Source organism: Impatiens glandulifera, chromosome 7, assembly GCF_907164915.1.
Source record: "Impatiens glandulifera chromosome 7, dImpGla2.1, whole genome shotgun sequence".
NCBI lineage: Eukaryota > Viridiplantae > Streptophyta > Magnoliopsida > Ericales > Balsaminaceae > Impatiens > Impatiens glandulifera.
Genome location: NC_061868.1, coordinates 13952400 through 13976373, shown reverse-complemented (window position 1 = coordinate 13976373; position 23974 = coordinate 13952400). Strand labels below are relative to the sequence as shown.

At 31.9% G+C, this 23974-nt stretch overlaps 2 protein-coding genes across 2 annotated transcripts; one reads left to right on the top strand and one right to left on the bottom strand.

Moving 5' to 3' along the window:
- The first annotated feature begins 13518 nt into the window (after positions 1-13518).
- LOC124910313 (BTB/POZ domain-containing protein At2g04740) lies at positions 13519-17458 on the top strand. The gene is made up of 5 exons (XM_047450941.1): positions 13519-14226; positions 14364-15057; positions 15149-15185; positions 16178-16311; positions 16924-17458. The coding sequence occupies exons 1-5, from the start codon at positions 13761-13763 to the stop codon at positions 17264-17266; spliced, it is 1674 nt and encodes a 557-aa protein (XP_047306897.1). The 5' UTR covers positions 13519-13760; the 3' UTR covers positions 17267-17458.
- A 1204-nt stretch (positions 17459-18662) lies between these two features.
- Positions 18663-19826, bottom strand: LOC124945803 (fasciclin-like arabinogalactan protein 7). The gene is made up of 2 exons (XM_047486302.1): positions 19709-19826; positions 18663-19602 (listed from the first exon to the last, which is right to left on the bottom strand). The coding sequence occupies exon 2, from the start codon at positions 19581-19583 to the stop codon at positions 18816-18818; it is 768 nt and encodes a 255-aa protein (XP_047342258.1). The 5' UTR covers positions 19584-19602; positions 19709-19826; the 3' UTR covers positions 18663-18815.
- Between the last annotated feature and the right edge of the window lie 4148 nt (positions 19827-23974).

Genomic DNA, 23974 nt, shown 5'->3' with positions numbered 1-23974 from the left:
TATACAATGTTGGTGAATAATTTTCGTAAGTTGAAGGGAGGGTTATTGTAGTTTTCGTAAGTTGAACGGAGGGTTATTGTAATATAGAGCCACTGTTACAAGACAAAACCAACATTATAACATACAATTATTCATAAGACAAAACAATCAATTATTCATACAATATTCATAAGACAGCCAAAAATTATTCATAAGACAAAACCCTTAATATACCCTAAAATCTACAGAATAAGAACATTACAATGCTAGTGAGTGTGGATTATCCATCAATATATACACAGATAAACCCTAAAATCTACATATACCTTAAAGGTTAAGGATTATTCATCAATATATAAAATAAATTAGAGTTATTACACATAAAAGCCAGACTGAATAGGAAACAGACTGAATAAAAACATTACACATAAAACCAAACCCAAACTCTAAAATCTGCATATACCCTAAAGACTAAGGATTATCCATCAATATAAACACACATTGGAGTTATTAAACATAAATGGCAGAAATATTAAGAACATTACACAACCTAAACCCAAACTCAAACCCTAAATTAACCTGAATAATGGAACGACGGGACGATGATGAGTAGAACTGATGCGGGTTGAAAAAGGATGGACGGACGATGATAAGTAGAACTGATGCGGGTTGAAACGGGACGGACGAACAAAGTTTCTCAAAATGTGGGTCAAAATTAGAATTTATATACGCTTAAGTGCGAGCATTACAAATGTGTGAGAATCGTGTAATGCTCGTATGATGATGTGCGAGCATTACATGATTCTCGCATCTGTAATCCTCGTACGATGATGTGCGAGCATTACATGATTCTCGCATATGTAATGTTCGAATATCAGCGGTAAATGTGTTATCGGGGCAAGAACGATATTTCACAGGGCGAACAGGCCCTTTTTGCAAGGTTTATCAAACGTGGGCTTTTTTCGAATTTGACCTATTATGAGGGTCATTTCATCAAATTTCCCCTAATTAGAAGGTAGATAATTTTTTTGTTGACTCATTTCTGTTACCATAAATAAAGTTTGATTCATCCCCGTCGTATCCTTATTTTGTAATTTATTATTTGTAATTGAATCTAATATTTATTTGTAATTTATTTATTTTTAGAATGGTACTAAATGTGGATACTTTGACTTGATAATAAAGCCTACAAAACAAATGAATGTAAATAAGATGGAACAAATCAATGAATTGTCGATCAAAGTTAAAGAATTAGAGGATGTGTTACAAGTAATCTTGGGTAATTAATTAGTGAATGCAAACAACATATTGAAATTTAAGTGAAGATGAAATTTGTCAAATATTTTATCTTTTTTTTGTGAATGACGACGTAGCGTCAATAAAATAAAAGCCACAAAAGGCAAATGAGTTATATGAGTTTAAAGGAAATCAGAGTAAAAACAAACTGAATGAAGTACAAAAAAGAGAGATACAAGATGACAAATGAGAATTGAGAATTAAAGTACAATTAAATTAGTTGTTATGGTGACTTTCTCGTAGGCGATGTTCCAATTTTTATAGATTAATCAATTCTTCTCGCCTGTGAGAATACGCATCCACGTTCGGATGAGGGAGTTATCGTCGGTGATAATATTGTTTCAGACTGTATCCACATTGTTGCGGACTCATGAGAAGGCTCTAGCGTTCCTCTCCATCTAAATGTGATCAACAATATTGGCGAAAAAATACTTGAAGGTATTGGAGCTGAAGTCATTGCCCTTGGTCTTGATGATGGCGAGGTCCTTGATGTCGGCCCATTTGTTTAGGAAGCTGAGGAGGCTCATTGCTGCGGAGAATCTGCGCCAAAGCAAGGATGTAAAAGGGCATTTCCCAAGGAGGTGTTCAATGGACTCCTCATTTTCCAAGCAAATGAGACAATTAGGATCTGGGATGCTCATGTACTTCTTGATCCGATCACGGGTATTGAGTCTCTCACGGAAGGCAAGCCATAAAATGAATTGGTATATGGGGATCACTTTGCTAGAGCACACTAATTGGGACCATGGGACAATGTCCCCATGATCACGAACACAATCCCAAGTACAAGTCGAACCTACCATTGTTCTCGATACTCCAAACACGAGAATCCTCTTTTATGTGTTGCGTATATGATTAAAGTGTTATAAATTGTTGTGTTTTTGTGGTAAACTATCAAAACTTTGTTGAGATTAAATTTGTCAAAACTATTTGTAAACTTAAAATTTTTATTTTGTAATACAATTGTCTAAATTTTGTTTCTATGGCACAACTTTAACTAGCATTCCTTAGATTAAGCTAATAACAGTTATAATTTGTCCACATATACTTGAAGTTTAAGTTGTCACAATTATTTATATTTATATTTAATTTTTGTGATAACATATTAGTTTTTAAGTGCATAATCAAGTAATTATCTTAGCATGTTCACTCGGGATATTACACATCACTTACAACTCATTAACATAAAATTAGTGCAAACAACTAAAACCTAAATTTCCAACAAATCAATTCTAGTAAAGTGAGAATCCCATTATTAAGGGCTTGTTTGAGCAATTAACTAATAACCTAACAAATTTACATTTTTCTCAAATTTTCTATAATAGCATAGACATATAATCAAATGAACCAAAATAATACTACAATCCAACCATATAACCAAAGTCCATTCACGAAAAGGAAAAGATGAACCACCTTCCATTTATATTGTTTTACAAACTTAAACATCATTTCAAAACCATCAAAACCAAAAACCATTGTTTCTAATGAAGTGAACTTAAATCGAAAAATCCAAAACTATTGAACTTAAGTTGAACATTGTTTCCATTGAAATTACACATGTTTCAAAAAATCCACTAAATCAACCCACATTTCAACTATTTAAATTTATTTTCTTTGATTCACATGTTTTTATAATTGTCTTTTTCTATCAATTACTCGTTCTTATAATTGTTTAGTTGACAATACTTCTTTATCTCTCCACATCAGGTATGGATGCTTGATACCATGTTGTAACTCGTTTGCACCAACTACAATAGATTCATCTTCTCTTACTCATTACGAATCAAACCTACTCCTTTGATTTTAAAATATTTTCTAAAAAAACATGTATTAAATAAATTTATTGTCCTTAAATAAGATTCTTATTATTATGCTGCAATTTGAATGTAGTTGCACATGTCGTACCTACTAATGAAATTTGTGCTGATGTAGTTGTATCATTCACACCTACTGATGAACTTGATATATTTATAACATCCTGCATTTTTGTGTTTTGTGGTTGCACTATTCGTACATATAGAATAAATCTTTATGGATATAGTTACACTATAATTAATCTATTTGGCTACACCTTATTGATAAAATTTGTGAAGATGTAGTTACACAATCATACATGTCTATGGTTACATCATCAAGTATTTGTGGAATTGGGCCTAGGGTTTTTAGGCCCAAATTTGGTGTGCCTCAATGTTAGGTACAAAAAGGGGAAGGAAGATATGTGCAATTATTTATTGTATTCAAACATACATGAAATCACATAATGATGAAGATGTCTATCAAATCATATTATTATGGAAATGTCAATTAAATCGCCACGAGATCATATCATGGTGGAGATATCAAAGATATCACATGATCTTTACTCTAATTATGAATTCTAAAAGCCTATATATATACATTGTAAATGAGAAGAGGGGGTTAAACTTAAACCTAGAACAAATAGAGAGAATTAGAGTTTGTAATTCTTATTATAACTCTAGTGAATCGATTCTCCGAAATCAAGACGTATGAAATTGTTGGTCCGAACCTGGGCAAGATTCTTGTGTTATTATTTTGTTTTATCTTACTTTTACGATATTGTTCTACATTCTAATACGGTTGATATTATTTTGCTTTCATTCTTAAGATGATAATTTTCACCGCAAACTGCTATCAAAGCCAAATTGAGCTAAGATAGTCGCGGTTTGATTTTGTTTTGTGAGTTTTTTTAGATTCAGTCAATTATTTTGAAGATTTTAGATGGGGTCGACTTCTAGAGTTGATATCGAGAAGTTCAATGGGATGAAGGACTTTGGATTGTGTAAAATAAAGATAAGGGCACGCTTAGGCAACATGAGAGTTTCTAAAGCACTTGAGGGGAATCATAATTACCGGCCTCGATAGACGTAGAGAAAAAGATTGAGGTGTTGGAAAGGGCCTATAACACCTTGATTCTTAGTCTCAGTGATAAGGTGATGCGAGTGGTTGTTAGTGTCACGATGGAAACAGAGGTGTGGGTTCAATTGGAGTCTTTGTATATGACTAAGACACTGTCGTCTTATATCTACATCAAGTATAGATTTTTCAAGTTTAGAATGGCTGAGAGGAAGGACTTGCAAACGCATCTCGACGATTATGTCAAGATTCTCCTTGATTTGGTAAACATCAAGGAGAAATAGAAGGATGAGGATAAGGCGTTAATGCTTTTAAATTCTTTACCGAAGTCATATAAGACGTTCGTAGACATACTCGAGTATGGGAGGGAGGAGATTACCCTCGTTTATGTGATGAGTGCATTGAGATAGAAGAACCAAAAGAAGAATAATGAAGAGAGCAATGTAAGTAGAAATGAACTCTTGGTCCGAGGGAAAACCGAAAGGAGAGACAATAAAAGTAAAAAGAAGAGGTGTTTGAAGTCTCTTGGGAAGAAATTTAATAAGTGCTATAATTGTGACACAATGGGAAACTTTAAGCGAGATTTTCCATATTTGAGTAACGATGGGAAGAAGAGCGGAGAAGCGGAGGTTGTTTAAGAGGTCAAGAATATGTACAAAAGTGCGAATAGTCTCGTTGTCTCTACTAATCAGTCCGACAAGCGTTGTATTATGGATTATGAGTGTTCATTCCATATGACACCTAACGAGATTTGGTTCGAGACCTATAAGAAGACTTTGGTGGACGAGGTTTTGTTAGGTAACAACAAGTCTTGCAGGGTGATATGGATCGGAATAGTACGTTTGAAGACGCATGATGGAATCAAGAGGATATTGACGGACATATGACACGTACGGACCTTCAGAGGAATTTAATCTCTCTCGGCTCATTAGACCAACTTGGTTTTGCATGGAAGGGTGAGAAAACGTATTGAGGGTCACAAAGGGGTCGCTAGTGGTAATGAAAGCCGTGTAAGAGAAGAGTCTTTACGTATTTAAAGGCAACACTTTGGTTGGTGATATAGCAGTAGTGGTAGAGCCTCAAAATGTATTACTAGGAGTTTATGACATAAGAGATTGGGGCACGTGATTGAGAGGGGTTTGAAGGAGTTGAGTATGATAGACTATTTTGGAAAGAAGAAACTTGATGATTTGAATTTTGTGAGAACTACATATACGGTAAAGCTACGAGGGTGAAGTTTGGGCAGTCGGTTGAAGTGACTCGGGTGACGCTTGATTATGTTCATTTAGACTTATGGGGGCAACTAGGACTGTAGGTCCAGGTGGAGGTTAGTACTTTATCACCTTCATTGATGATTGTTCTTGAAAGGTTTGGGTACACATCTTGAAACACAAATATGAGACATTTGCTAAGTTTCAATGAGTGAAAGAAGATGGTAGAGACTGAAACCGAATAGAAGATTAAAAAGCTCCAAACAGATAACGGTTTAGAGTACCTATGCGAGGAGTTCAATCAGTTTATCAAGGAAGAATGAATGGTTCGTCACAAAATCATCCGAAAAACACCGCAACATAATGGTTTGGTTGAGCAAATGATTAGAACGTTACTTGAGCATGTCTGGTGTATGTTGTTTGAGGTCGGTCTACCGAAACGGTTTTGGGGTAAGGCGGTTAACATTGCAGCTTATTTTATCAATCGTTGTCTATAAATAACATTGGAATGCAAGACACATTAATGTATTAGGGTGTGTGTCTTACATGCACTAACGAGATGGAAAGCTAGATCCGAGAGAGAAGAAGTGTATGTTCGTTGGATACCCTGAGGGAGTAAAGGGTTGGACAGTATTTTACAAGGACGGGGAGATGACTAAGTGCATCATTAGTCGTGATGTGGTCTTTAGAGAAACCAAGTACTATTATGGAGCAACATAGTCAGTCGAAGTTGGCAAACTCGATAGAGAGAGGACCGAATTTAAGGTAGAGTTCCTAAGAGGGATTATTAAAGAATCGGTTGACATGAAGGAGGATAGTGAAGAGGATGAAACATACGGTTAGGTAAAGGAGGAATGTACAGATCGCTGACACGGGGGAGGCTAGTTGCCCTTTCAATAATAGAGGTCGAATATATTGTTGTGATAGAGGGCGTCAAGGAGGTACTTTGGTTGAATGGTCTCGTGGGTAAATTTGGGGTGAAACACGATAAAGCGAAGTTGTTTTGCAATAACTAAAGCTCTATACACTTGTCCAAGAACTCAATGTTTCACGAGCGTACAAAGTATATCGACATTAGAATTCACTATATTCGAGATGTCAAAGCAATAGGAGCGGTAGTTATGAAGAAGGTTCACATAGATGAAAATCTTGTAGATATGTCCACGAAGGTGGTGACGTGAATCAAGTTTCGGAAATGTGGCGAATTGATTCATATCATAATTGTTGGAATGTAATCAGAGAAGTAGGAGGATCGGTTTTAAGGTGTTCTTCGTGATGAGACTCATTCGTTAGACAATAGAGATTCACATAAGGGTGAAGATGTAAATGAAATCATATTATTATGGAAATGTCAACTAATTCGCCACGAGATCATATCATGGTGGAGATGTTAAAGATATCACATGATCTTTACCCTAATTATGAATTATAAATATATATATATATATATATATATATATATTGTAAAATAGAAGAGAGGGTGAGACTAAAACCTAGAAAATAAAGAGAGTTTGAGTTTGTAATCCCTGGGTAAGATTCTTGTGTCGTTATTTTGTTTTTTCTTATTTTTACGTTATTATTATGCATTTCACTACGGTTGCTATTATTTCGTTTTCATTATTAGGTTGATAGTTTTTACCACAATATATGTGTGGAAGTTAATGCCCATTCATGACCAATAAATTAAATACTTATATACACTAATAACAAAAAAATATTAACATGCATTTTGATAACTTACATTATCTCTATTTTGAAAACTTTTTTGTTGTGACCTTTTTGTCCACAAATAGAACAATGCATCATAATTCCTCTCTTAGACATCTTTTTGTGTGACTCTGGTTCTTCAAGGTCTTGTCTTCTATTCTCTTTTGATCTTCTAGCTGACTTTTCCACTTTTGGAGGTAGAATATTTAATTGGATCTCATTGTTCCAAGATTCGTCCCCCTCAAAGGATTTATGTTAGATAAATATGCTTTTAGATATGCATCTTTTTTTTTACCAATGAGAAGCGTAATCTTCCAATGAGTTATTATTATAATAAATTATTGCCTTAACAATATGTGCACAAGGAATATCGCTGATATTCCACCTTCTACAAGAAATTTTTTACCAAAAGATCCATTGTATGTTTATAATCTTTTTAGGTTACTTTATAACCAGAATCGACACAAATATTCACATGACAATCGTGATATTGTGATTTACTCAACTCGAGTAATTTTTCCGCATCAGGTGAGATGTTGTGAGGCTACTTACGAACGGATATGACAATATCATTTTGAATCGTCTTCACCTTCTCCAACATTTAGAAATTACCTTAGTACAACAGATTCCAAATATACCATGTTATTTTCCTTGTCATAATCCAAAGGTTCATCTATTTGAAGACACATATTGTAAACACTAAAAATCTATATCCCAATTTATAATATTAAAATAATTATTTTGAATTAATTTTAAATAAATAAGATCAAAATAATTAATCTCATTGTCAAAAACCCATTTAAAACAATTAATTATGATTAATTAATGTGTTAATTAATCAAATTAATTAAGAATTAAGGCTAAATAAAATTATTTGGGATAAATGTTGTACACATATTATCCCAAAATAATTTTATAAGTATTAAAGGATAAAAATAATTAATTTTGATGAATTGTTGTTTCTATTTCATCTAAAAATAATTATTTATTTAAATCCTAAAAATATTTAAAATATATATATATATTGGTAAAATATTTGAGATATTTATTTTAATATTTTGTGTATTTAAAAAGATCAAATTTAATGCCAAAAGAATGAAAGAAAAATAAATTTCAAATAAATCCTTAAGTTTTAAAATAAAATATATATATATATATATATATCATTAATCAGTGCAACCAGAATTCAAAGAATTCGCTGTAGTAGGATTCGTGGCCATCGGATCAGCGCTGGATTTTCATATAACGCCTATGAACAAGCCACATAGCCGGTTGAAACCAGAGCAACGCGCGCCCGAGACTACACGGGATCAACTAACGGGACGTCAACCCCGTTAGCTGAAATCACCCAAATGTCAATGGCGTTAAGACAGAACGCCTGGATAGACACAAAATGACATTGTTTCTACTTCGGTCTTCTTCTTCCTCGCGACCGTTGCGATGATAAGAACAAAAATTTGTGTTGATCTTGTTGTTTGGAACTCCATCAGTGGTTGGCAGTTTTTACTCGTTCAAAAGCCCCTACGAGAATAGGCCTTGTCACAACCTATTTCGGCGACTACTAGCCAAGAATAGTCAAAAGCCATTAATGGCTTTTGGCTGATTAAGGCCACTAAGCTTCGTGAACCGACTTATGAATAGTATAAATATAACCCTCAAGTGATTCTAAAGCTAACCAACCAACACAAGCCTCAAAACAAGAAAAATCAAAATCCTCCATTAAAGCTTCAAAGCTTCGGATTTTTCGAATTTTTCGTTTAAGGCATTCAAGCTCGGATTTGTGCATCCATAAAGTTTTTCAAAAGATCAAAGAGTGTTCTTCAATCCTTGGTAAGGTTCAAATCAACCTCTAATTCATATTTACAATTTTAATTTTAATATTTTAAATTGCATAAGCTTGTATGTTTGTTGTTTATGATGTTTTATGGTTGGAAATTCATCCTTAGATGATTTATAGACTGTTTGGATATGATAGAATCAATGAATCGGTCTAATAAACCAAAACCCAAATTTGAATTTTAAAAATTGAATAAACGGGTTTCTTGTTCTTAGGTTAATTCAATCGAATCACAACCCAAGAAGCTTCCAGACATGATTGTGATGATGTTGGACAATTATTTGGATCATGTTTATCCATCCCGCTCATATATGATCAAAATCAAAATTTTCAAAATAAAATGAAAATTTTAATTTCTTGTATTCGTCAAAAATTCTTGTTTTGGTACATTTATACTTATATTAATTATATGTATATAACTTATACCCTTGTTAATACATTAAAATTTTATATTATTGTAATAGAATAAACCTAAATTTCTTATAAAATATGTAAATAAATAACCTTATCTCTTAATTCAAAATAATTTAATTTTGAGAATTTATAATTTAAAGTTAGTTTGATTCACTTTATTTTCACTAATAATATACTAATAAAATGTATACTCTTAATTATTTAAAGAGTATAATATTTATATATATATATATATATATATATAATGATGCTTAATTTTTAAAGTGTTCGAATTACCAGGTCGAGAGCTGTGGTTAATTTGGATATTTATGTGAGAGTAAATGAATACTTGGGTCGGATTGTGGGTTGACCCGCCCATAAACTTACGGTTAAAAATAAATTTAAAAATGTTATTTGTAGGTTTCGAACTTGCAACCTAACAAAACAAATAAAACTCTTTAACCAACTAGGCTAACAACACTTTGTATTTAAGATTCAACACCAAATTTGATGAACGCGAGACATTTTAACAATAAAAGTTCAAATTTTTAACTAACTAATCAATATATATATAATGATGCTTAATTTTTAAAGTGGTCGGATTGCCGGGTCGAGAGTTGTGGTTAATTTGGATATTTCTGTGAGAGTAAATGAATACTTGGGTCGGATTGTGGGTTAACCCGCCCATAAACTTAAAACGGTTAAAAATAAATTTAAAAATATTATTTGTAGGTTTCGAACTTGCAAACCTAACAAAACAAGTACAACCCTTTAACCAACTAGGCTAACAACACTTTATAAGGTGTCATGTACCTCCCACATTAATCATTAATCCAGGGTGTCCAGATTGCCGGGTAGAGAGTTGTGATTGGATATTTATGTGAGAGTAAATGGAAACTTGGGTCAAATTGTGAGTTGACCCGCCCATAAACTTAAAACGGTTAAAAATAAATTTAAAAATGTTATTTGTAGATTTCGAACTTGCAACCTAACAAAACAAGTACAACTCTTTAACCAACTAGGCTAACAACACTTTATAAGGTGTCATGTATCTCCCACATTAATCATTAATCCGGGGTGTCCGGATTGCTGGGTCGAGAGTTATTGTTGGATATTTATGTGAGAGTAAATGGATACTTGGGTCGAATTGTGGGTTGATCCGCCCATAAACTTAAAACGGTTAAAAATAAATTTAAAAATGTTATTTGTAGGTTTCGAACTTGCAACCTAACAAAATAAGTACAACCCTTTAACCAACTAGGCTAACAACACTTTATAAGGTGTCATGTACCTCCCACATTAATCATTAATCTGGGGTGTCCAGATTGCCGGGTCGAGAGTTGTGGTTAATTTGGATATTTATGTGAGAGTAATTGGAAACTTGGGTCGAATTGTGGGTTGACCCGCCCATAAACTCAAAACGGTTAAAAATAAATTTAAAAATGTATTTGTAGGTTTCGAACTTGCAACCTAAGAAAACAAGTAAAACCTTTTAACCAACTAGGCTAACAACACTTTATAAGGTGTCATGTACCTCCCACATTAATCATTAATCAGAGGTGTTTGGATTGCGGGTCGAGAGCTGTGGTTGGATATTTATGTGAGAGTAAATGGAAATTTGGGTCGAATTGTGGGTTGACCCGCCCATAAACTTAAAACGGTTAAAAATAAATTTAAAAATGTTATTTGTAGGTTTCGAACTTGCAACCTAACAAAACAAGCACAACCCTTTAACCAACTAAGTTAATAACACTTTATAAGGTGTCATGTACCTCCCACTTTAATCATTAATTTGGGGTGTCCGGATTGCCGGGTCGAGAGCTGTTGTTGGATATTTATGTGAGAGTAAATGGATACTTGGGTCGAATTGTGGGTTGATCCGCCCATAAACTTAAAACGGTTAAAAATAAATTTAAAAATGTTATTTGTAGGTTTCGAACTTGCAACCTAACAAAACAAGTACAACTCTTTAACCAACTAGGCTAACAACACTTTATATTTAAAATTCAACACCAAGTTTTATGAACGCGAGACATTTTAACAATAAATATTATCTATACATATAATGATGCTTAATTTTGAAAGTGTCTAGATTGTGGGGTCGAGAGCTGTGGTTAATTTGGATATATATGTGAGAGTAAATGGATATTTGGGTCAGATTGTGGGTTGTCCCGCCAATAAACTTAAAACGGTTAAAAATAAAATTAAAAATACTATATGTGTGTTTCGAACTCGCAACTAGGGCTGCAAATGAGCCGAGTCGAGCTCGAATTTGCTTGAGCTCGAACTCGACTCGATTTAGTATTTATTAGCTCGACTCGAACTCGAGCTCGAACGAGTTTATAAATTTGAGCTCGAACTTGACTCGACTATTTACCTATAAGCTCGGCTCGACTCGAAAAGCTCGAACTCAAGCTCGAATTCAAGATCTAGTTCGAGCTCAAACTCAAGCTCGAGCTCGAATTCAAGCTCGAACTCAAACTAAAATTTATTTTCAAAATGAAATATCAAACTTTCATACATGTTCAACATTTAAAACATAATATTTAAAATTGAAAATATGAAAAAATTATAACTATTTAAAATTCCAAAATCATAATAATCCAAAAAGCATTCAACCACAATTATTAGTCAAAATTCTAAAATATAAAATTCTAAAATTAAAGTACAATACTATATAAATTGTTTAAACATTCAATATATTAATATTTTTTAAGTCACGTTCTTCAAACATAGCACAAGTACACCTACCTGAATTTAAGATTAAAAATAATTAATATAAAAAATACATGTTAAAACAAATAACTAATATTTAACTTACTTTAAGGTTTAAGGGAGATACGGACAAAAACAAATTCAACCTATTTTTTATTAAATATTATTATATATAATTAAATTATTTGGGTACAAATATAATAAAAATTTATTGACTTATTTATAGAAAGAATGTATTAATTTATTTATATATTACAATATATTATTAATATTATAAATTCATTTTTTCTCTCAACATATTATATATAATATATACTAACCTTTTTTATCTCTTCATAATATATACAAAAAAATATATACTAACATTTTTTTAATCTTTTATCTTTTATTATATATAATATATTAATATATTAATATTTCAATATTATATATAATATAATATAATATTGTTTACCATAATATTGTTTTTCTATATAGATCTATGATCAATATATATTAAAAATATTTTTCTATATAGATCTATAAACAATATATATTAAAAATATTTTTCTATATATTTAATATATTTAATAGTGTTTTTCCATATAGATATATGAACAATTAATATATATAATAGTGTTTTTCCATATAGATCTATGAACTATCTATATAAGCACAAATTTCTCATAATACAAAAAAATTAAAGTTATTTAAAAGTATGAGCAATAACTATAGTAGAAATGAAAATATATTTTAATTTACCTGTAGGTTTCTTGTGAATGAATGATAGAAATAGTGTAGATGAGAGATAACATAAAAAAAATGTATTAACCTATTATGAATGAGTGAAAGTAATGATGAAGACGAAAGAAGAAGAAATAGTGAAGAAGGAAGAAGAAGAAGAAATGGTGAAGATAGAGGAAGAACAAGAAGAAAGAAGAAATGGTGAAGATGAGGAAGAAGAAGAAACGATGAAGACAGAAGAAAGAAGAAGAAAAAGAGATGAAGAGTAACTTATGATTGATACATTATAAATTAGGGTTTTGTTTTATGACAATATAATATAATAATGTGGATTATGGGCCTTCCTTATGGACTTTGAAAATTGAGAAAAAAATTGTTTTAAATTTTAAGTTTTTTTATATTAAATAAATAAATATATTATATATTATCAGGCTCGAAAAAGCTCGACAAACCGTCGAGCAAACATTATATGAGCTCGAGTTCGGCTCGAATATTAAATGAGCCGGCTCGAGCTCGATCAAAGTCAAGCTCCAGTCGAACTTTGATCGAGCGGCTCGCGAGCAGCTCACGAGCGGCTTGACTCATTTGCAGCCCTACTCGCAACCTAACAAAAACAAGTACAACTATTTAACCAATTAAGCTAATAACACTTTATATTTTAATTTTAATACATAATTTGATAAACACAGGAAGTTGTAACAATATATACGGGATCTTCCTAGTTAACTTAATAGGTTTTATTCAATTTATTATTAGTTAAACAATCTTATACGTTTAATTTTAAAAGTAATTATTGCTCTTCTTACATTTATCGTGAGAGAGAAGAACAGCCGCTAATCGCCGCCCTATCCTCCGATGCCGCTAATCGCCAGCGACAGTCGTCGTCAACATTGTTCATATGTTTGTAGTCCTTTGAAGGACTGTAAACCCTAGCACATAATCATAACATGCCATCACTATCCAACCCAGGTATAATATCCAAATACACGAAAATTCAACGGGACCCTGAATTATCTTAGCGCCACATGTCGATGCCGCGGTCATGGACGATTGATCCTTACCTAGAAGAAATCGACCTAGAACCTGAGGATTTCGGTTCGTCCAATCCCTTAAAGAAGGTCCCATTTGGCGATGTCTTTGAGGCTGCGCGTGCCGGTGATGTAGACCGTCTGAGTTATCTTCTCGAATCTGGCGTAAATGTCAACGCGAGGGACCAGTGGGATTCGGTTGCACTCTATTATGCTTGTCTCGCCGGTCACCTTGATGCGGCGAGGATGTTGCTGGAGAGTGGCGCAATTTGTTCGGAGCATACGTTTGATGGTGATCGTTGTCATTATGCATCGCTGAATTTGAAGGTTAGGAAGCTTTTAAAGGCATTTGAGGCTCGACCTCCACCATTAGCCCCTCTTCAATCGGCTCTAAGAGAAACTTTCTTGAACTGCTCGGCTAACAGGAAACATATTGAGCAATTTAAACAATCTGCCTTACCAGGTTATTATTTATACTCACATTGAATCATTTCTCAAAACCAAATGCAAAATCACCTGATGTAGTTAGCTTTATCTCTGCTGTTCATATCGATATCGATAGGAAGGATATCTAACTTAGTATTATTTGGTCTTTCAAAGGTGCTTCATTGAATGAAAGCCCAATTTCCAGTCATTTCCCTCCAGATTTTGTGTTTTATGTACAAGGAAGTCCAATTGAAGCTCATAGAGTCATCTTGAGTGCTAGATCACCCTACTTCAAGAACAAATTTGAGAACGAATGGAAGGATCGCATGGAAGTAAGATTCTCAAGGGAGAAGTTGTCTTATCAAGCTCTTTACAGTCTCATCCACTTTTTTTATTCTGACAGACTGGAGATTGCAGTAGAAGACATGGAAGATCTTGTGAGAATTTGCAAAGTTTGCAAATGTGAGTCATTAAGGATGATCATCGAGAAAGAATTAATTCATCAAAAATTTGCTGATTATAAAGCCCTTCAACAAATAGACAACTCCCAAAAACGATTTATACTGCAAGGCCTGTCTCTCCCTGAGGAAGATCGTCTTCCTGGTGCTTTGAATAAAATCCTACAAGTTTCTCTTGCCAACTCCTCCTCTGAAGAGTATGACCTCGCAGATGTTTGTGTAAAAGTTGATTACAAAATCTTTCGATGTCATCAGGTAGTGTTGGCGTCGAGGTCTGATTATTTCAAAGCAAGATTGTCTCATATGAAAGATTTTCTTGAAGGAAGAGATAGTATTGGTAATAATTCTCTCCCATGTATTGAAGAAAATGATTTGAGCGTGGATGCTTTTGAGAAGATGGTTGAGTACATGTAAGTCTATTGTAGATAGGTTTATTAGAATCTTTATTTTCCAACACAGTTTCTGTTTTGGACTAACAAATTGAGGTGATCACTTTATCAGGTATACTGATGGTCTGAAAGAGATTGACCCGAATCAGGTACATTTATAGTATTTAACTTTTCTATCTCCTTAAATTAAAGCATGCATAATAAGAGCTTGTTTTTGGTAGAATTCTTTTTGAAAAAAAAACATTTGGTAAGTGTTCTTTTGTGTGTATTGTCTAATATGTCTTTGAATAGTGGGTGAAAAGGCAAGACTCCCCCTAAATTGTAAGTACAAAAACATTAAGAAGGATATTTTAGTAATTTAGTATTAAACATGGAGCAGATTTAACTCGGCACAACCTAACTCGATACATCCAATACCTTTGATCTGTACTTAGAAAGAGTAGCTAGATCTTTGCATTAACCAATGCAGACCTGGGACTTCTTCCCTTTCATTCAAAGTGGTCGAATATTGGGCCTTAGTTTAATTAATGGAAACCAAAATCACTTGCCAAAAGAAAAACAAGATTCAAAGTATGCTAGAAAAAGCAATCAAATAAGACTCATTTAACTTGGTGATAGATTTCGAGGCTCATGGCTACAAGATCATGGGTTCAAGTTAGTACTGGCGATCTTGAGTAAGTGTCCATAGCCCCATTCTTTGCACTAGAAGTTAGTACTATTTCGTGTATATTTTGATAGCTTATATTATTTGAACTGTAGAATGCTATAATCGATTCGTCATATTTGCTCTTCAATTATCTCCAATTATATGATCATCAATCTCTCCTAGACTTAACATCCCACCACAAATGTCAAAAGTCCTGCTTAGTTTTTTTCTTGCAGGCCTTGTTTGATCTAGTTTTATTTGAATAACTGAGTGATTACTTCCAAATAATTTTGAAAGATGAGTAGATTGTTAGTTAGATCGTGAGTTATTGTCAATACATTCAATATTTTGCAGTAACAAGTTTGAATTTAGCTTTCTTTTTCCTTCATGGACTAAACAATCCATACTTAATTTGATGCAACATATATAGGATTCGAATTGCCATCTTTGAATAAACTGCTAGTATTTAACAATGAACATGTTATTTTTGAGCAGGCAGAAGAAATTTTTGATGCTGCTTCAAGATATTTGCTTTTCCCCCTAAAACGTGCTGCTGCTGATGTGTTACTTCCCCACCTTGAAATGGTTTCTCCTGCTGAAATGTGCAGTTGGTTGATTCTATCAGACATGTAAGAAATCTAAATGCCTGATTTGATCTTGGGTTATTTGAAAAAAGTTTACTTTATCATATCATTGCTTTTCCCCCCTAAAACGTGTTGTTGCTGATGTGTTACTTCCCCACCTTGAAATGGTTTCTCCTGCTGAAATGTGCAATTGGTTGATTCTATCAGACATGTAAGAAATCTAAATGCCTGATTTGATCTTGGGTTATTTGAAAAAAGTTTACTTTATCATATCATTGCTTTTCCCCCCTAAAACGTGCTGTTGCTGATGTGTTACTTCCCCACCTTGAAATGGTTTCTCCTGCTGAAATGTGCAATTGGTTGATTCTATCAGACATGTAAGAAATCTGAATGCCTGATTTGATCGTGGGTTATTTGAAAAAAATTATTTTATCGTTTCATTTACATTCAAATCCCTTAATTCATCAACTAAAATACCCTTACTTAAATTTTTACAAAATTTAAATACAATAAGATATCCTTAGTGTGTTTTTTGTGATGATATTTGTTTCAAACAATCCTAACTCTCACGTTCAATTCCAATACCTTAATTGAAGTTGGGGTCATGGAACAGAAGAAACTTGTAATTAAAATGACTTGTTCGGTTTTGGTTTGCAGGTATGGTGTTGTAAAAATCCGAGAATATTGTCTAGATGCAATAGCTTGTAACTTTGAAACGTTTGCTGAAGCTCCCGAGTTTAGGGCATTGCTTCTTACTATTCCCCCTCCATCTGGAGATTCATCTCTTCGAACAACTGCTCCTAGTGCCCCGGGAACCGGTACTAACAATGACCTAGGAAACCTCCTTGATGATCTTAGAGAGAAATGGCTTGAAATCGAAGCTGCTGAACTTGATAAACGGGATGAGAGCGCTTTGTTGTTCGATAAGCGATTGGAGATGCTTGTGGTTGTTGCCGAAAAAGAGAAACTTGTCGACGATGTTGGTAAACTTACAATATAGATCGAGATTATTGAAATTTTCATCTATGTTTTATTGAGCCTATTTGAAATTAGTATTTATGTCACTTAGAGTCATGATCTCAAATGAAAATCATGAATTTTAGAATTGAGAGTTAATTTTTTTCTTTTGTATATGATTTTTTTCTCAAATCATCGTTACATTATTTATGTGATCTTATATTGTTTACTGTCATTTTATTTTTTTACAATCATAACCTAGGTTCTGTAATCATTACGGTTTTTTGGCAAATTCTGATCCAACCGATTGAACCATTTGTCGGATTTTAATTTTTTCTAATTTTTGTTTATAATGCTGTCACAAAATGGTGTTCAAATATTTTTTAAATTTATTTGAATATTTTATCATAATTTTTTTTTAGTCAAGATTTAAACAAACATTTTATTTTAACAATGAGAAAAGGAAAATAATGATGGTGGTTTCAAGCGCGCTTAAGACCCAAATCAAGTGCTCAAAATTACCCGCCCTGCACGCTTTGGAACCAAATCAAGCCTCTGGGCAATGACCCACACAAGAATGAATAAAGATGAATGGTTTGGGGACTTTAAATTCGCATTTTCCCTTAATCAATCTCCCAATTGAATCAGATCAACGGATGATGATGAATGGGGTGATTTTGTTGAGCTCCTTATTCGATCTGAGGTCTTTGACGCTTTTTTTAAATATCTCAAACTTTCGACTTCGATTTCTCTAATATCCATTTACTCAGCATTCAGAATTCGTGACAAATCTGACACAATCGTTAATTAACATAGTATCGGCCAAAAATGCAATAACTTGGATACTTATTTGTTGGAGTACATCTTCGTTGGGAGCTAACCTTCCACAAGAAGTTTTCGGGTCAATTTTTCGGACAAAAAAGTTTTGTCGGACTAAAATTTAGCCAATTCAAAAGATACCCGTATTGAAGTCAGAATTCGGAACAATCATTCACACGGCACATTTTACCGTTCTGAACTGTCAAACATAAAGATAAATGGTAACAAATGGATAATAACTAGTCTATTTTGTAAATAATTTTTATTATTATGATTTAGATTATTTTCTATATTTTTTTCTTCAATATACAAATTATTTTTATATTTAATATAAGCATTGAAACATTTTTTAAGTGTAAAAAATGTGTGTAAAGTTATTAATTTTTTCATTTCGTTATAAGAATAAATTATTACAACTTTTAGCCAAATAAATGTTTTTTTACTGTAAATTTTGAGAGATAACAAACAAAAATCCATATCACGATGGTATATAAAAAACATCCCTTATTTTTATTGAGAAAAAACTTGGTTGAAATATCATATTTATAAATAAATAAAATAAATAGATGTCTAATGAAACATATAAACTTCAACTCGAATAATAATAAATGATCACATAATTACAAGAAAGATTATTATTTAAGACATTCTCGTATACCTTTTAAATCAAGCAACATCAATAATAATAATAATTATTATTATTATTATAATTATACAATCCAAAATGTGTCTTTTTTAACATTGAAACAATAGCTAATTAAAATCAATCCTCCTCAAAAATAGAGACCCACCACCCCACTAGCAATCGCCAACCAAACACTCAACCCGCCGTAAATACTCTCCGATGATGACCCGGGAGATGACGTCGGCGACGACCCATTATCTTTCCCACCGGGAACATCAGCTGCCGGAGCTATATCAGGCACCGGAGCCGGAGCAGCCGCCGGAGGAATATCAGTCCCAAAAATCGCAACAGGAAGAAGCACCTTATCAACTTGATAAACCGCAATTGGATCCGTTGAATAAACGCTACTACTAACCTTAGTAATCGACCATCCCGAGTTCAATCGTACGGTCCCTGACGTATCAGAAAAATTCAAAGTGTAATCTCCGCCGGCGAACGTTGGAACGGGACCCATCTGACTTAAGTTCTTGAAATCCGATAAGCTGTAGTAATGTGGCAAGGCGTGGAAAAGGAATAGAGATTTCAGCTGTTGTTGGGTTAGGTTTGATAAAGATGGGTTCTTGAGAGAAGAGAAAGCATCATCTTTTGGGACAAAGATGGTGATTCCTTCTTCGGTATTGTTGGCTTGGTTTTGGAAAGTGTCGATTACTTTATTGGTTATGAGATAGTTTAGGAATGTGTGAAATGGGCCTGCAACTGTGAGTAAATCTGTTAGGTTGACGAATCCTGGGGCCGGAGCCGGCGCCGGAGTTGGAGTTGAGATCGGTGGTGAAGCTGTTTGACCGGAAACAGAGAGAGAACAGAGGAATGACATTAATAGGAGGCTGGAGAGTATCGAATTCATGAAAGATGCCATTTTTGTATTCTCTAGATTCCTGCAATTAGAAGAAACATATATATACATTGAACATTGAGCATGAAAGAGATCTAAAAGAAAAGCAAGATCTGGAAAAGAATGGAGAGAGAGAGAGGAAGAGTGACCTGGGAAGAAGAGGAATCCAGAGAGCATGTGGGTTTTTGTGAATAATGAAAACGGGTTTTAAACAAGGAAGGAAAGAGAGAGAAAATGTGACCAGCTTGATTCGGGGTGGCAGCTGGTGAAAGACTATAAGGAGAGTTGGTGCGAAAGTTCAGGGGAAGGAGAGGTTTTTTTTAAGGTTATTCCTTTGAAGGAAATTAATCATTGACTTTTGATACACAAATGTACTAAAAAAGGGTTCATGTGGTAAGGTGGGCTTTCAATTTTAAATTAACATCTCAACTTATTCATTAAATAAGATTCTTATTTTGCAATTTTAAATTAACATCTCAATTTGTATGTTTTAACTCATGATATTAGTTTATTTGCTATATAAAAAATCAAAACAATCATGTTTGTCACAAAAAAATTGATTATATTTTGAATGCTTCGATCGAAACCACGAGATCGATTGAATTGAGTTGATGGTAATTGAGTTGATGGTTTACTATCTAGATTGTTTTATAATGGATTATTTGGTTTGAAAGGAACTATGAAATATTAAATGTCGACCGATGTATTTACTTCAAAACACTATTATATATTAGGATTATAGGGGTGATCTTTTCTGAATAAACGTTGAAGGCAGTCGATGAACTCATTGATTCTCTTGAACATCTCCGAACTCGTTAACGATATATTTTATGTTTTTTTTTCGTTTTGAACATGTTTGACTTTATTTTCACTGTTGTTCCTCACATAGTTAATTTTGTTGTGTTTCAAATGTGTTTTGATGATATTGTAAATACTAATTTTTGTAGTGTTTTCATCGTTATACTTAAACGACTTTTATTTATATGAAAAATTATCTTTTTAACTAATTAAATCAATTGACAACATTGTTGTAGGTCGTAATGTCAAAGGAATCATTGCCGCATAAATGTTTATACCATTTTTGATAATCAAATATGACCCTATTCCAAAATTTCTTTCATGCATTATACGGGAAGGATCAGCTGTCCAAATGGTTTATCGATCCCTCTAAAAGACAACATATCATATCCTTGCATTACATGGAATGTGATAACTGAGAAGATATATAATTTTGATCTAAGAGAGGTTTTCTTTATCTAATTTTCACTTAAAAAAACTTAATTCAATTCAATCAAATCTTTTGTATCAAATAAAAATATAATTATTTTCACTTTTTTATTTCATCAATTTCAAAAGTAATTATAAGTGTAACATTAAAAAAAAAATACTAGTTTCCAAATAAATTCAATTGCTCTTTTGTTCTCTTTCTCAAAATGGATTAGTTCTCAATTCTTATACAATGTTTTGTCTTACCGTTGCATCTTCTTTGCCAATGGAGCTTCTGCATACTATTTTGTTCTTTTTTTGGGTTGGGGTCCTCTAGTTTATTTATGTAGATTGTGACACTTTTCATTAAATAAAATAACTCATCTTTCTTAGCAAACAAACAATAAGTATAATAATTTAGATTATATTATTATTTTTTTTAATGATATTTAGACTATTGTTTGATTTTTTACTTTATTTAAGAGAATAACTATTATTTTTTAGACTAATGTCATTTTTGTTCCGTATAACAATTATATTTTACATTATTGTTTGATTTTAGATTTATTTGATATCAAAAGGTATGTTTTTTTATCAAGATTTAAATATTTTTGTATTCTTATTCAAAATATTTTTTAAAATTATTAAAAAAAATTATAAACATAAATATGTATTTAATTTTCAGATGATAATAAACAAAATAAATACTTACACAATTCAAATAGTTCAATTATTTGATTGTAAGAATAATTTGTCATTTTTTGTTTTTATCAGAATTTATTTTTATCGGGAAGTTACCACCATTCCTCGTATAGTTATGACATCTAAACTAATTAAAACTACGATAGATAATACTATTTGTTATTTTAACTATTTTTATCAATTTTAATCTATTATTGTTAATCAAGTAACAATTAATCAGAGTCCTGTTGAAGAGAATAAATATCTCATATGTTTAAAAAATTTATTATTCTATACTTAGAGTTAGAGGCAAAAAAAAATCACTTTAGTTGAATTAGAGACCACTTGTAAATTCCATAATCAAATGGTTCAATTGTTCTTAATTATGTCGGTGGTTCATAGATGAATTTTTTTTTTTTTGAGTTCTAAAGAGATTAAACTATTTTTTCATTAAATATTAATTCTCAAATGTTTTTATTATAATTATTGACTTTTGATAAATAGTTATCTCTTTATTATGAACCTTGTCATATTTAAATGAAGAGTGGTTGAATTTGTGTTACCTAACTTGTTTATTAATGAGATTTACCTACAAATATACCCCTAAATTATTTCATATTTTTAATATAAGTATCATTTTTAATATTTTAAAACATTATAAAGAGTAAAAATATTTTAGTATTTTTTGTATTGTTTTGAAAAGGTTTTTTATTTTTTTAAATGTGTTTTAATTAATAATTTAGAATGATACAATTTTCAACTTATTCAAATAATTCACATCAAATAAGTCTTAATTAAATCAACCATTTTTTTTATGCACAATGACTTTGTTAATTATTTTTAAAGATGACGCAATAAAATTGTCATAATTCATTTTTGTAAAAGATTATGGAACTTCCATTTCAATCTAAGGAACCCCTTCTCTCTTTCAAAGTTCAAATCAATCATTATGGTATAGATCTCACAAAAATACCAAATCAAAATGTTTTTTTTAATGGGGCCTCCAATTTTCAGGATGAACAATTCAAACTATCACTGAATCATACTTCAAAAATAATTATAAGTGTTATGTTCCTACAAAATCAGTGATTTGCAAAATTTATATTACAACTCATACTGTTCTTCTGAGAAATCCTGTTTATTTCAAGAAAAAGGTTAAACAAATCGAGAAAATCATCAATTGAGTAAACCCAATTGGGATGCAAAAGTTAGGAGTTTCACCAAGTATGGATAGTCCGAAACCGATGCCCTTTTGGCTTTCAAGAAACATCCTATTTTGTATGTTGTTGTTGGAGAAGAATATATCAAGAAATATTCAATTTTCCATGAATAAAGTAGGGTTGAACCATCATTCATTACTAGGAATCCGACGATCCTCCTGTTCAGTATGGAAAAAATTGTGTTTTGTAAGTAGTCCTTATTGAAGAGCAACTAGGGAAGCTAGGGGTGTGAATAAGGATGACAAGTTTAATAAGTTACAATTTGATCAGAAAAATATTAAAAAAATATATTTGGAGATATAATTTTGTCATGAACACTAACCTAGATACTTAGTATTTTTGTTCACAATTTTATATACTATAGTATTAGTTATAGAAGTGTGGATTTGATTTTGGAAAGTAATGGGTATATTTAGTTTATTAAATTATTTATTCTTGAACGATTTTGATTAAATGAGTTGAAAACAAAATAATGCTTAAATTTGAGTCGTTTTATCGAATAAGTCTTAAGCTTTTTATTATGCTATACATTTGATGTATAAAAAAGTTAGCCATTTGAGACTTTTAATGCACTAAACTCGTTTGTCTTCTTAATGACATCATTTTCGTTTTCTTTAATTGTTACCTTTTAAATAAAATGATCATTTACATATGCTTTGGGCTGATTTTTTTAAAAATTGAATATTGTTTTTCTATCTAAATATTTCAAATTGTCAAAAGTGGTTAAGTGACTAAAACAATGTGTGAGGTTAGAAAATAATTCAAATATTCAAAAAAGAGATATATTTAATATTTATTTTGCATAAAACTTCAGAACGACATAACATTATGAACGATTTACCAATTTAAATGAATTTATTTTTTAAATTGAATATTGTTTTTGAGATATACATGCATTCTAATGTGACAAGTTTTCGATGCCTGAAATAACGTGTGATGGGTGGAAAAGTTTAAAAATAAATAAGAAATAGAATGCTATTTTTGTACAATTATAGTAAATTCATTTATTTAAAGTAAGATTTTGAACTATTTGTTGTTTGAGAGAAAAGTCCCAAATAATTAAAATTGTGATGGTTAGAGTCTGTATCTCATTTAGTGAGAACCATACAAGTTTGAAGCTTAAATAACAATTGTACCTTATTTATAAATTTTATATTCAAAATAATTAGAATGAATTTATTTTTTAATTTAATAATTGTGGAAATAGTACTTAGAAATAGATCTAAAAACATGCATTTTATAAATAAAAAAATTAACATAACTCACTGAAATATTTGAGGTCCATATATTGGTTTTTTTCTAAAAAGG

What these genes read in the sequence shown, in the direction of transcription:
- LOC124945803 (XM_047486302.1), bottom strand. Translation starts at nt 19,583, where the DNA reads ATGGCATCTTTCATGAATTCGATACTCTCCAGCCTCCTATTAATGTCA.
- LOC124910313 (XM_047450941.1), top strand. Translation starts at nt 13,761, where the DNA reads ATGTCGATGCCGCGGTCATGGACGATTGATCCTTACCTAGAAGAAATC. An exon ending in GAGAAGATGGTTGAGTACAT is followed by an intron (nt 15,058 to 15,148) that starts GTAAGTCTATTG and finishes TCACTTTATCAG; the next exon opens with GTATACTGATGGTCTGAAAG. An exon ending in TGGTTGATTCTATCAGACAT is followed by an intron (nt 16,312 to 16,923) that starts GTAAGAAATCTA and finishes TTTGGTTTGCAG; the next exon opens with GTATGGTGTTGTAAAAATCC.